Below are 14,011 nucleotides of genomic sequence, written 5' to 3'. Positions count from 1 at the left end.
GCCAGCCACATCACCAGGCGGCTGTCGGAGGATGATCGGGTGAGTGGCCACTATTTAGCTCTCAGCCTGCCCCTGCACTGTGTCGTTTTGTGTCTTTTTAAAGGATTAATGGAACGTCTCCTCTTGTCTGTGTGCAGGTGCTTTGGGCGGAGCAGCAATACGAGAAAAGTCGCAACAAGCGCGCGTCTATCAGGGAGTGCCGGGACTGTCCAGTGGATAAGTTGTTTGATGATCCCATGTGGAACCAGCAGTGGTACCTGGTGAGTGTCCAATAAGGCTTGAATATATCTCTCTCTAGGTCTTGCTGGCTTAAAGATGTCTCTACACATTTTAGAAAATATTTGAACACTTTACTTTCCAAAGCTCCAAAAACAACAGATTAAGGTTGATGCGCAGTCTACTGGTCATAGGTTGTGTACTTCTGTTGTGTCTGATTGAGCCTTCTGTTTGCATACAGCTGGTCCGTTCTCTCCTGAGACTCTCTGTAGCCTTGCGGATGTTAGAGAGGTCCTCATTGGGACCTCATGCCTCTAGCAGGAGGCCCCTGAATATGGGTGTGTGTGCAGTAAATGTGTGTATTAGCAAGGAACGTGCCTTCGTACTTGCAGGGCTGTATCATTAAGTCTGCATGCATGTATACAGAAATACAAATAGATACATTAATATGAAAACAATGAAAGAATAGCATGCTATCAAGCAGCTCTAGCCAAAAGAGCCATTTGCTTAATTGGTAACACAGTCCCTGTGGAGATGAGAGGAGTGGAGAGCCTATAATCCAGCAGGATGGAGTGGAGTAGAGCACCATGCATTAAGTCCCGATTTCCCCTGAATGGGATGGTTTAGCCAGATAGTAGCAGAGAACAGTAGATTGTCACAGCTGTGCATCCCCTTCCAGATCCGTTACTAACACTTTCTCTTTATCCTGACCGTAGAATGACCCCTGTTTAGCACTTTGAATGTCATCTTTACTGATTATCATCCATAAGCTTAGAATGAACTCAGCAAATGTGCCGTTAACGGTCTATATAGCAGTGGTTTGATGCGTTTAAGGGAAAATGAAGTGACTTTTGAAAAGTGTTGTTGTTTTTTAATTTTGCCAGATCAAAACAAACACAGCAAACTAGAGTATACATTGTTAGGGCTGCATCTAACTATTACTTTCATTATCCATTAATCAGCAGTTTATTTTGTTGATTGATTGAATAATCATTTGGTTCATAATATGTCAGAAAAAGTGAAAATAGTGGACAATCTAATCATTTAATTCCAGTAATTTACAATGACATAAAACAAATGAAGCAGCTAAAAACCTACCTGCTAATGCCACAAGTCTGGCTACAATCAGTATGATAATACATTGCTGTAATATAATATTTAACAATATATTCATACCAAGTGGCAGCCTCCAGTGGTGAAAAGCCAGTGACAAATACTGCAGTTCCTTCAGTGGCCACTTGAGGCCGGCTCCAAAAGTGAGAAAATCCATTTATGACAACTGTACAGGTGGGGAATTTTTATGTAACTCCACGCCATTTGAATTAAATTAAGGCTTAAAGTTATGAATAATTCAGGGCATGGCCACTTTGAGTGATAGGTGGGTGCCGTCACAGGAGACTGTAAGCTTCATGAGCCTTCCATGGCACCGCTGCACTCTAAAACCCATTATTTCCAATAGCCCAAGCTTCCCAACATAATTGAACTTTGGGCACAGTGTGCTGAACCCAAGCGCAGCTCAAGCTGTGCTGTATCTGAAGGCCCATCATTCGATCCACTAACAGAGCCTCCAACATTGAGTTTCACAACTGCTCTTCATCTACCTATGGATCATGTCATGGGGAATAAAATCTCAAGAAAATGTGTTCACCTTTATTTTACACATGACAAAGAGATCAAGACACATCTACCACAATCTGTTTAGTTTCATTTGAACAGATGATCTCTACTATTATGCTGTATATCAAGCCACGTCACAGAGATTATTGGATTAATCACGTCAGCCTGATCAGTTAGTTACTTATTTTCTTTTTTCTTTACTCACTTAGCAGGTTGAGAATTGACTTGACAGAAAATGAGGATGTACATGTGTGTTGCATCATTGTTTGCGTGTGCATTTGGGAAAGAGAAGGTGATTCGCATAAGGTTCTCTCAGCTTCCACTTCTCCGCACCTGCACTAACCAACCTATGAGTCACACGCTTGTGGGGAATAAGAAAACAAATTGAGATGAATCATTTTTGCTGATGGGGGATGATGACTCTAATGGAATTGGCCTTAAAGTGCCACTTACTGTATTTCCACACCAGCTCGTCTGTGTGTCCCCGCAAAAGCCACATTATAGTTCCTCTACAGCATTGTGATTCATTCTCCTCATCTATCCGGGGAGGACAAAGCTATGTAGAAATAACTAAAAAGATGGAAAGAAATAAGGTTTCAGTAGTCACCTTTTAACGTCAGCCACTATAAAGTGATGGTATTTTCCTATCTCTAGTATTTGCAAATGAAGAGTGCAGACGTTAGAAGACCAGTGACGTTGGCAGAGCTGGGCCTGAGAACAGGACGAGTGCCTTTATCTATACCGAGTGAGAGCCTGATAATTTAATCAGGGAGTGATTCATACTTGAAATTCCTCCTGCCTGCGTGGCTGTGTGTTCGTGTGTGTGTGTGTGTGTGTGTGTGTGTGTGTGTGTGTGTGTGTGTGTGTGTGTGTGTGTGTGTGTGTGTGTGTAAGAGAGAGAGACAGAGCGAGAGAGAGAGTGAGTATCCATGGCAGTGCAAGTGTCAGTCTGTGTTAATTGTGCATCGAGGGATCTCATTGTGCCCTAGCGAGTGTCCACACACTTGTTCTTTATGTTAAAGCCGCAAAGAGACTTGCATAAGCTGCTTCGTGTGTTTTCTGTGCACCATTAAAATCTATGCATGGCAGCCCCCTCAGATGCTGCCTGCATCAACAAGTGAGTCATTTGGTGTTATACCAAAACAGACAAGCTGTAGATATGAGATGGTCAGGAGTGAAATCCTCTTTAGCAAATTGCTATTGAAACACATTGTGTGAAAATGTGACATCTGCTGTGTATTTACATTGAGATTCGTCTTTTGTTCACTGTCAGCTGGCAGTGATACTGTCCAGAGAGAAGGAGGGTTAAAGACAAGATGCAGGTGAAGAGGGTGGGGTGAAGACAGGGAGTCAAAGTGGGAGCCAAGGAGAGGAGAACAGGCAATACATCACAGGGATGAGTCACATCTTGGGGTGGCGTTCTGCAGTGTCTGTGCATAATGCGCAAAGAGCGAAAGAGCAAAGTGAGGTCTTTTTTTAGTCCCAGCTGTCTCCAGCTCTGAATCATACTCTTCCACCAAGCAGGCAGGCATCGGCTCTGCTCTCTCTCTCCCTCGCTCCCTGCTGATTTTCCATTTAAAACAGGCTCTGCAACCCCCTTCACTCACCACGTGTGATATTCTATAGCCTCGGAGATGGATTTCTAAATAATCCGACAGGGGGATTGAATGTGAGTCGAGCCAGAAAAAAACTGTGTTGAAACAAACACCACACATCTCTAGGCACTGTAAGGCATCTTGTGGGTTAAATGAATCAGAGTTTCTGTATTAGACAATACAAAAGCCTATCACTATGACCCTCTGGCAGCGATCTACTTACAAGTGGCTATAGCAGTGGACTCAAGCCCCAACAATTGAGTAATGAAATTCTCTAAAGGTCAGTGGAAGAACAGGCAGGACTTTGACTGACCTTTTATTTAGCATATACGATAATACTTAAAGAGCCTGTTTGGATGAAGTGCTCAGAGATATAACATAAACACAATTTAGCATGAATTACAGATGTGTCATTTTGCACTTTTATCTTCCAGCAAGACACAAGGACTTCTTCCTCGCTGCCGAAGTTGGACCTGCACGTGATCCCCGTGTGGCAGAAAGGCATCACAGGAAAAGGAGTGGTCATCACCGTGCTGGATGACGGGCTGGAGTGGAACCACACAGACATTTACTCCAACTACGTAAGACACCGTTTCCATGGAGACAGCCTCCGTCGTCTGGGTCTGCCGTTGCCATAGCAACGCTGCTGGTGACACCTTACAAGGCAATTCATAAAGACAGTAATAGATCTTCTTTATGATAATGTCTGCTTCCAAAGAGCAGTTAAATGCTCCTTACATTTAGGCGCACAGAATTTCAAAATATTTCAAAGGGGTCTGAAAGGGTCTGAAAAGTGAATGCAGATAATTACAAACCCATGAAAGCAAGCATGACTGAATGGGGAACTCAGCGGTATTTTATCTGGGCATAGTTTCTCCTTCTAAGAGGAGCTCTAAAAGCCTTAAAAAGCCCCGTCCGTGGTTTGGTTTCAAACAGTGCTGTTGCTCTTTAAAGCTGCTGCCTTGAACAGAAAAGGGATTGAGGGAGGGAGAGAAGGAAATAACTCTCACTCTAATTAAGTTGAGCGTTGAATAATCAAAGTGACCCAATCAACCGAGATGCTCATCCTTAACAATCAAGATACATGAGCAGCGTGCATTTGCATAACTTAACGACATTCACAGGCATCTGATTTAAATCAGATATTAAAACTGAACCACACAGTAAAAGAAAGTGCTAATTTTGATTTCCTCATTTATAAGAACCTCATTTATAAACTTAATTATATTTCATAGTGTAGGGACAGACATGACTTGCCATATAATGTAACGTTTAAATGCCTGCAATTTTATCTAACTAGGACATAACCCTCAGGCAAAAATGCCATTTCCAAGCGATATGAATTTTCAAAAGATAATTGTTTTACAAACAACCCTCACTCCTTGTATGTCATTTCACATCCCTCTCTCCTCCTGTCACCTATCATATGTGTCTCCATGACAGCCGATCGGTCCTGACACGTCTGCTCTAAGCCTCCGTCACTGATGTACATTGACGTCATTCCTGATCATTTTCTGTCTGTTCTTTTTAAAGGATGCAGCAGCCAGCTATGACTTCAATGACAATGATCCGGACCCTTTCCCCAGATATGACTCCACCAATGAAAACAAGTGAGTTAGCGGTTGAGAGGTGACTTTCTGGCATTCGCTGGCCATTGTGTGGATTGGGCTTGGTTATTATATTATTATAAGATGCATCCCAATGATATCATAAATAAGCATTAAGTAGCCATTATTTAGTTGAACATGTCAGAAGCAGATCCTGCTAAAGTATTAGAAGACTCAGGGTTCAGTTGACTGCCTCTCCTGCTTCACCTTACCATACCTGAAGTCAATGACTCACTCTCTGCTAGCCGTCACACACAGATAGATACACACTCCTCTCCTCCAAGCCCTGTGCTCTTTCGTTATCAGTTTACTAAACAGTTCAATTCAACTCTATTCTTCTAAATTATAATTGCAGAGCGACAAAATCAGAGAACCTTCAAGAACCTGTTATCACAGTTGATATTTTCTGCTGTAAACATGACAAACTAAGCAATATAGTGGCCTTTTGTAATGAGTTTTACATCCTATGAAATCACATGGGCAGGAATAACAGTTAGGTAAAAATGCTGCCAAACATGGCAAACCTCCAGAACATGACAAAACAAACAATACAGTACAAAATGTTTTCTTCAAAATCACACTCAATAATACAGCTCTGACTTGGTGGGTGTATGGAACTTCTGCAGGATTAGTGAAAAAATCACGAGGGAATGTTTCAATTAAGTGTATACTGAATTTGTAATTTGTTCTTAGACATGGGACCAGGTGTGCTGGAGAGATTGCTATGCAAGCAGACAACAATAAATGTGGTGTCGGAGTGGCATACAACTCCAAGGTTGGAGGTAAGAGCCTCTTGAATATCTGTTTGCAATTGCAAAGTCTGCAATTTCCCAGCTTGGGATCCATAAAGTATTTCTATTCTATTCTATTTGTGTATATGAGCACATTTATACATGTGTCTGTGTGCACAAACAGAGACTTGTGACTTAGAGTTCAATTGTAGTTCTGGTTGCTGTAACTGCTGTGTGGGATTTAAATGATGATTAATCAAATCAGTGTGAAAGATCATGAAACAGCGATTATTGGATGAATGATTGTGATTGCTTTCATATGTGGAACTCTAGTTGGAAAAAAAAGATCATGAAAAATATGCATAAACTCTGAAAGCATTTTTAGTATTAATGATAGAATTGATACAGTAAAGACACGAGTGGTGGTATGTTTTAAACAGGCTACTACACGTGAGGATCATTTATCAAGTACTTTCATTCTAAACACTGACGTTAGATACCATTACTGCACATCCTTGGATTTTATTGATTTTATTTATAGCCAGAAAGGAAGGAAGGTGCAGATTTGATTTCTAAACCATGGCGTCACTCTCTAAAATGACTCAGCTTCAATCCACCCCAACAGTGGTTTGCAATATTAGGGTGTCCAGCTGGTTCTTAGTGCATCTTGAAAAACTACCAAATCTTGCTGCCCATTGTATTCATATTCTTAAAATTAAAGGCTTTACATTTAATTTGGTTGTTTTTTTCCTAATTTTCTGTAATGAGTTAGTAAGACACACATGGCCACATATTGAAGCTACATCTATGAGTTTCAATACAAGTGCATGATGAATAACCAAAAGGGGAAATGGGCACTAATATTCCTGCCTTTCTCTGCTCAGGGATTCGTATGCTGGATGGGATTGTGACGGATGCCATCGAGGCCAGTTCTATTGGGTTCAATCCAAACCATGTGGACATCTACAGTGCCAGCTGGGGACCCAACGACGATGGCAAGACAGTGGAGGGCCCTGGCCGCCTGGCCCAGAAGGCTTTTGAATATGGTATCCAGAAGGTAAATAATAAGACTACTCACATTTAGCTGGTGGGGTTTCTAATGGGAACCATTATCTGCAACAGTGATGGGAGTTGGAACAGAATCAATAAGGGCAATGTATTCAGAAAAGATTTACATTGGAAAGTGTGTATTTTATGCTGCAGTTGCTTAGAAATATTACAACAAATATCCTAAAATGGTTTCCCTTATAGTTTTTATAGGAGCAGCAGTATGTTTGTAAGCTACAAAGTGGTATCTGATACAACAACATATCTAGTGTTTCTTGTCGTCTTCAGCTCTCTCTCTCTCTCTCTCTCTCTCTCTCTCTCTCTCCACCATGTCTGCAGGGCCGTGGTGGTAAAGGATCTATCTTTGTTTGGGCATCAGGTAATGGTGGGCGCCAGGGCGATAACTGTGACTGTGACGGTTACACAGACAGCATCTACACCATCTCAATCAGCAGTGCCTCCCAGCAGGGTTTGTCCCCATGGTACGCTGAGAAGTGCTCCTCCACTCTGGCTACAGCATACAGTAGTGGAGACTACACCGACCAAAGGATTGTAAGTAACTATGTTTGTTTTATGTTGTGCTATGTTTTAATGTTTTGCCATATTATGTTAAAGTAACCTGACTGGGAAGCGATTTCAGGAGGCTGGGCCTTATCAAAAATCCTTGCATATGATTGGATAAACCACTTGTCAGTATTCTTTAATGATGTGCTGCCTCAACCACTCACACCAAAACCAACCCATGACGCTGATGAGTGACGCAGGGAAAAGCCAAACAGAACAGCCAACATCGTTTCCACCAACAAAAGCCTTCAGAGCCGCTCTCTGGTGTTCTTTTAAAAAATAAATATTTGCTAGATTGGACAAAACGGATGAAATAGCAGCATCAATGTTGACGTCTACTTCCTCGATGCGAGCTGCCACAGTTGTTTCTCTGCTATGTCACATCTATAAAACCCCGCCCAGCGGTCCTGATTGGCCTGGGAATTTTTTGCGGAACCTGAAATCACTTTCCTATGGAGCGAATCCAGATGGTCGAGTGGAGCTAGGCGGAGTCAAGACGGAAGCAAGGCAGAACGAAAGTCATCTGGCGAGACTCAGGTTAATGTTAAAGGTCCAATATAGTACAAACTGAGATTCGCTCATCTTTTTTAGTTATAAAGCAGGTTGAAGGGCTATATAAATACTGTGAAAGTATCAAAATGCTCAATCCACAGAGGAATGCACACAGCCCATATTCAGAAACTGTCTTTAAACGAGCCGTCAGGACTTCCGTGCAGTTGTGATGTCACAAATATACTATATGAAGGTAGAATGCTGCTACACTGCCATTACACTCATTCCCAAGCTGCAAAGACGGCGCAGAAACACTGGGAGCAAAGACATGGAAGACCCAGAAACACTGACCAATCAGAGCAGACTGGGCATTTTTCGGAAGGGGGTCTTAAAGTGACAGGCGCTAAAATGGAGCATTTCAGACAGAGGATGAATACAGGAATGTTCAGATAGAGAGGATGAGAAGCTTGTAAACATGTTCTAGTAGAAACCCACAATACAAGTGTGAAGCTGAAAATTAGCATAATACGGGACCTCATGTTGCGTAAAATGAGCTAGTTTCATCATGTTTTTCAAGGTTATCTTAGTACGTGAATTTCTTTTTCATTTTTTATTTTGCCTGCTTGCTTTCAGACGAGTGCTGATTTGCACAACGAGTGCACTCAGACTCACACTGGAACATCGGCCTCTGCTCCCCTGGCTGCTGGAATATTTGCCCTGGCACTGGAGCAAAAGTATGCAATACTGCAAATTAAACACCTGTCTGTGTAATGTGATAATTTTAATGTGATGTACAATGTATTTAATGCCATTGAACACATCACTACCATTAAATACTCACTGGTCTGCATTTCTGTCTATCTTACGTCCCTCAGTCCAGATCTCACCTGGAGAGACCTGCAGCACATTGTGGTCTGGACTTCAGAGTTTGATCCTTTGGCCAATAACCCAGGCTGGAAGAGAAACGGAGCAGGGCTGATGGTCAATAGCCGCTTTGGCTTCGGCCTTCTCAACGCGAAAGCCCTGGTGGACCTCGCTGACCCAGCCACGTGGAAGCATGTGCCTGAAAAAAAGCAATGCATTGTCAGGGATGATTCCTTCCAGCCCAGGTATGTGAATGTCTTCCAGCTGCTCTTGTCTAACTTTTTATTTTTGTTTGTTGCTTTGCCAATGGGAACGTTTTTTGGCAACTGTTTTTGGATTGATACATGTAGTTGCACAATACCGTGTGTGCAAATTTGGCAGTTTCTAATACTGTATGGAGTTGTAACTTGTATTGTCATGGACCAATGCAAAACTATTCAAATTCACTGCTGTAGTCTCCACATCATTTTCACATTTTAACAATAGATAGATATAGAGCTTTATTTCCTTTTATCCTGACATCTGTGTTGTTATTATTAGAGACGCATCCGTTGCTTTTTGAGTGGAGTTATGATGATAAAAGCTCTTAAGCCTGGGAGGGCTTCCTGTGCCACAAAAATGAATCCAAATTAACTAAAAAAAACTCATTATTCTTTATGGTGACAGCTGACAACATTTAAATTTGAGGTCAATCATCAACTCTGAAGACTCATGAATGCTAATTGTTGAACAATGAGATTAACTATCTAAATCCAAAAGCTGCCAAGCACGGACAGAAACTCATAGGAAATAATCCCCCCACCCCCACCGCCACCACGCTTCTGTTGTCTCAACAGATGTTCTGTTTGCATTTATGGATTAATGACCCAAGAAGACAGAGGGCTTATGCTCAGTTGCTACACTTTGTCCTTGAAACAACTTTTTTATTTCACGTTGTTCTACCTGTAGACATGAAGCCAACTGAGTTCTGTGTTCCTTTAAGTCCTTTTTGCAATTTGCTTTGGATTATGAGACTCAATAGCACCAACACCCAGTTTCCCCATTACCTTACTACATCTCTGTCTAATCCCGAGGATTTGGCTCTACATTTCAGTCAGTGCTCAGTGGTCTACAACTCCCTCTGGCTTTATGCTGGCTTTAACAGAGAAATCCTTTCATTCATGTCTGAGAGAGATGGGGATTACCTGGTTTGGCAAATGAATGACCAAATCTGTCTGCTTGTGATATGCTAAATATTTCCCAAATTTGGGATTGTCATTGAACTATCACACAATAATAAGTAATACGTGCAGTAGGTGTAGCAGCAGTTTGTTTTTTCACCCTGCTACTGTGTCCCAGACCTACAAAAAGGTAATGAGAGTATGTCAGGGAACTACAAGGACAGCTGTTTGTGTTTCTCATTCATTCCCTGCTATTTTAATGCATCCAACAGGGAGCTGAAAGCAGCAGGGGAGATCACTATAGAGATTCCAACCAAAGCCTGTGCGGGGCAGGAGAACGCTGTCCACTCATTGGAGCATGTGCAGGTGGAGGCCAGCATCGAATATAGCCGGAGAGGGGATCTGCACATAACGCTCACCTCCCCAGCTGGTTAGAGACGTGCACATACTCACACACACATGCACACACAAACACACATTTGAGTGAAAAAAACAATTTCTCAACGAATATATCCCATGGATTTTCCCTCAGGCACCACTACAGTGCTGCTGGCTGAGCGAGAGAGGGACACGTCGTCTAATGGCTTCAGAAACTGGGACTTCATGTCTGTCCATACATGGGGAGAAGATCCTGCTGGTACATGGATCCTAAAGATCACAGATACTGTAAGTTGCACACACATTTAGCAAATGAGCACATATGGCTGGTTCCTATAACTGCTGAGCTTCAGTCGGTTCTAAAATCTGAAATCTAACCAATATTATTTCCCCTCACAGTCGGGCCGTTTGCAGAACGAGGGCCAGATTTTGAACTGGAAGCTGATTCTTCATGGGACGTCAGAGAAACCAGAGCACATGAAGAAACCTAGAGTGTACATTCCCTACAACGCTGTGCAAAATGACCGCCGTGGTGTGGAACACATGGATGACATGGAGGTTAGTATAAGGCAATTGAATTTAAAGCTGAAGTTTTATGACAACACACAAACCTGATTTGAGTGAGAGTGGGTATATGTTGTGTCACATTAATGTATGGGTGTCGTGTAAAATTAGATTCATAATTTTTAAGGCTGAATGTAGAGACACTAAACTTACCCTTGATAACAAAAGGTAAAGGTTGAGTGATGTTTCAACAAATCTGTTTGAGTCAGTGCTTTGAGCTAAATGCTAATGCCAAGCATGATAACATGCTCACAATGACGATGCTAACATGCTCATTTTAATAATGACCATGTCAATCACCCCACTTTAGCGTTATAGCATGCTATAATTTGCCAGTTAGCATGGAATACAAAGTATAGCTGAGGCTGGTGGGAGTGTAATTAGTTTTGCAGGTTTTGGTCACAAACTAAAGTATTGTAAAAATTTTAATTTTAAAGGTATACTTACCAAAATCCAGCTCTGTGTCAAGGCAGTGTGGGTAGATTAACAGTGTTTAGCTTCCCTCTGGGGCACAAATCTCCTGGAGCAGTGGCGTTCCACTGAAATCTGCCGATTACACGTCATCCGGCAGATTTTATCAGACTCATGAAGATGCTCCAATACTTTGAGCTCTGTGCGCTACGGCCACAAAGAGAAGCACAACACCGTTCATCTGCCCATATTGGCATGACTGGATTTAAAACCAGCCAGATATCTCTTTAAAAAAGTAACAAGATCACCAAAGTAGTTATAATTTATCTAGAGAAAAAGACATGAATATTTGAACTACAATTCATGAAAATCTCTCAAACAGTTGTTGAGATAATTAAGTCTCAAGCAAAGTTGTGGACTGACCGATCTGAAAACCTGAAAATCATATTTTTGTGGTTTAACTACTGACCTTGCTGCAGTCATGCATTGTACTCCATGTTGTATCAGCACAATGTGACATCACTGTTGCCTGTTACAGGTGCAACAAAGCACCCTTCTGATCTTAGTGACTTATATGGCTCCCAATGGCACTTAATTGCACAAAACTCAAGTAAATCTCCAGGCATTATCAATACAGAAAGGTCTTTATGTAGTTGGATGAATGTTTAAGATTGCAAGACATTAACCTTGTTTGGGTCTGATCTGTAACTTAAGGTCGGTACATGATAGCTACCAAAATGTCCCTCCTACTGTACAAATGCAAATTATGTTTTGTCAGGATTTGAGGCAAAAATCACAATCACTAGATGAATCCAAGGACGTAGCAAATGTGACAGTTTATTGGAAATAATAATATAACATATACAAACAGCTTTGGTGTAGCGTGCACTGTAACATTTTGTGTATTGTTTATTGCTGCTCTCCAGGACTTTTGAAATGAAACAATGACTATTGGGTTAAAGTGCTGACTTTTAGTTTTAAATATTTGGTCAAGAGTGTAGAAATTGCAGCACTTTGTATCACTACGATGTTAGAAACTACAATCACAGTCATTGTTTGATTTAAGATCCATTGTGCCAGAAAGTAGGTCAGTGTCCAGGTGCTTTAGAACTGCATTTATACATATTATAAAACTGTAATATGAAACCAAAGAAAACAGAATGGAACACAGTTATGTTGAATCTTTAGATGCACACCAGATAATTCTTATCTCACAACAATAACATCTTTTCTCTGTCTGTCTGGTAACACAGGAGCCCACACGGGCCTACCCACCACCAAAAACTGAGACTGCACAAGCTTCCCTTCCTTCCAACCCAGAGAAGGAGCCAAAAAAGGCCTCAAGTCCACCCTACTCCCCCTCCCTGGCCCTGTTGCGTCTACTTCAGACGGCCTTCAATAAGCAGAGCCCTACCCTGCAGCAGCCCCAGTCCGTAGCCAGGCCCTCCTCCTGGAGGAAGCAGCAGCCGAGCCGGAGCCTTTCTCCTCCTGCAACAAGACTCCCTCCTCAGACGTTGTACCAGGCTCTGGACATGATAAACAAGTACCGGGGCCCTGAGGACAGTGTCTACAGTGACTACACTGATGGTTTCTACAGCACCAAGCCGTACAGGCACAGAGATGACCGATTGCTGCAGGCCCTGTTTGAGATGATAGATGATGACCGCAATTAAAGGCCTAGAGGCCAGAGGAGGGAAGAGGAGAAGGAAGATTAGGGGGAAGCGTGGTTTTATGTTGGTTGGGGAGCAGAGGAACAAGGCGAAGAGAAGAGAGAAAGCAGAGGAATGGGATCGGCCACTAAATAGAGGAACTCTTCCACTCACTTCTACACCCCCCCCCCCCCCCCCCCCCCCGAAAAAAAAATGCTGCATAGCTCATCTATTTATCTTCATTTCCAAATCACCTTTCAATGATTAATTCTGTCATTCACTCGTGCAAAATGTCAAACAAACTTATTTAGGGCCTCTCTGCTACAAACTGTATCCCCATGTAGTGGAAGTGAAAGCATTTAAATCCAAAGAAGGGAGGATTCTCTATCTCTCTCTTCTCTTCACTGCCTGCTCAAGCATGCCACCTTTAGAATATAAGTTTTGTATTAGTATCTATATATTATCTATATATTACACAAAGACAATGATTGTAATATGGTTTTGAAAACATCTAAAATCTTCACTTTCAAAAATCCTTTCTGTTTGTATTCCTATTTAATATGTCCTGCATAGTTTTATTCTCAATATGTTCACACTATTATGGGACACCTACTCACTTTAATCACTTTAGGGGACAACTTGAGACTTAAAAAACTGACATAAAGTCACATATTTAGTGTCAAAATGAAGCCAAATTTTAAATCGATCAGCAATTTAAATGATTTTAACTGTGTTGACAAAATTGATTCTCAGGGTGCCGAGAGAGCTCAAGAGAGTAACAGAATCATATTCTAGACTCTTCTAAGTATTAAGGGAAATATAAAGAGTGTGAAATATTATATACAATAAAAGTATGTAGATAAGACAATAAAGTTGTACCACAATATTTAAAAAAGACAAAACATAACCAACCTCTACGCTGGTAATAATTAACGACAGATGGAGCACTGGGGAGTCTTACAGTTGGAGTAGCGATACATTAAAAGTGGAAAAGAATAACAGATTAATCTTCTTCTTCTTGTGCTATTTGTTTAATTTTGTATAAGTACAATGCTGCATTAAATGAAATATTTTTCTATGGATCCTCATAGTTTATGGAAATAATATATACAGTAT

At 41.5% G+C, this 14,011-nt stretch overlaps 1 protein-coding gene across 1 annotated transcript in view; it reads left to right on the top strand.

The window, feature by feature from the left end:
* pcsk1 (proprotein convertase subtilisin/kexin type 1) overlaps window positions 1-12,919 on the top strand; it is a gene marked incomplete at both ends in the record, with an annotated part of 14,593 nt that extends 1,674 nt beyond the window's left edge. Inside the window, 13 exons of the mRNA XM_083938508.1 lie at window positions 1-39; window positions 138-260; window positions 3,863-4,009; window positions 4,962-5,038; window positions 5,729-5,817; window positions 6,651-6,823; window positions 7,153-7,365; window positions 8,503-8,603; window positions 8,745-8,978; window positions 10,166-10,323; window positions 10,426-10,559; window positions 10,671-10,829; window positions 12,500-12,919. The exon at window positions 1-39 is cut by the window's left edge and continues 66 nt beyond it. Coding sequence (XP_083794634.1) covers window positions 1-39; window positions 138-260; window positions 3,863-4,009; window positions 4,962-5,038; window positions 5,729-5,817; window positions 6,651-6,823; window positions 7,153-7,365; window positions 8,503-8,603; window positions 8,745-8,978; window positions 10,166-10,323; window positions 10,426-10,559; window positions 10,671-10,829; window positions 12,500-12,919 — 2,067 coding nt within the window. The remainder of the gene's footprint in view (window positions 40-137; window positions 261-3,862; window positions 4,010-4,961; window positions 5,039-5,728; window positions 5,818-6,650; window positions 6,824-7,152; window positions 7,366-8,502; window positions 8,604-8,744; window positions 8,979-10,165; window positions 10,324-10,425; window positions 10,560-10,670; window positions 10,830-12,499) is intronic.
* Between the last annotated feature and the right edge of the window lie 1,092 nt (window positions 12,920-14,011).

Source organism: Echiichthys vipera (assembly GCF_963691815.1).
Source record: "Echiichthys vipera genome assembly, chromosome: X".
In the NCBI taxonomy this organism is placed as follows: domain Eukaryota; kingdom Metazoa; phylum Chordata; class Actinopteri; order Perciformes; family Trachinidae; genus Echiichthys; species Echiichthys vipera.
Note: the sequence above shows the minus strand (reverse complement) of the source record. Positions and strands in the feature narration are given on the sequence as shown.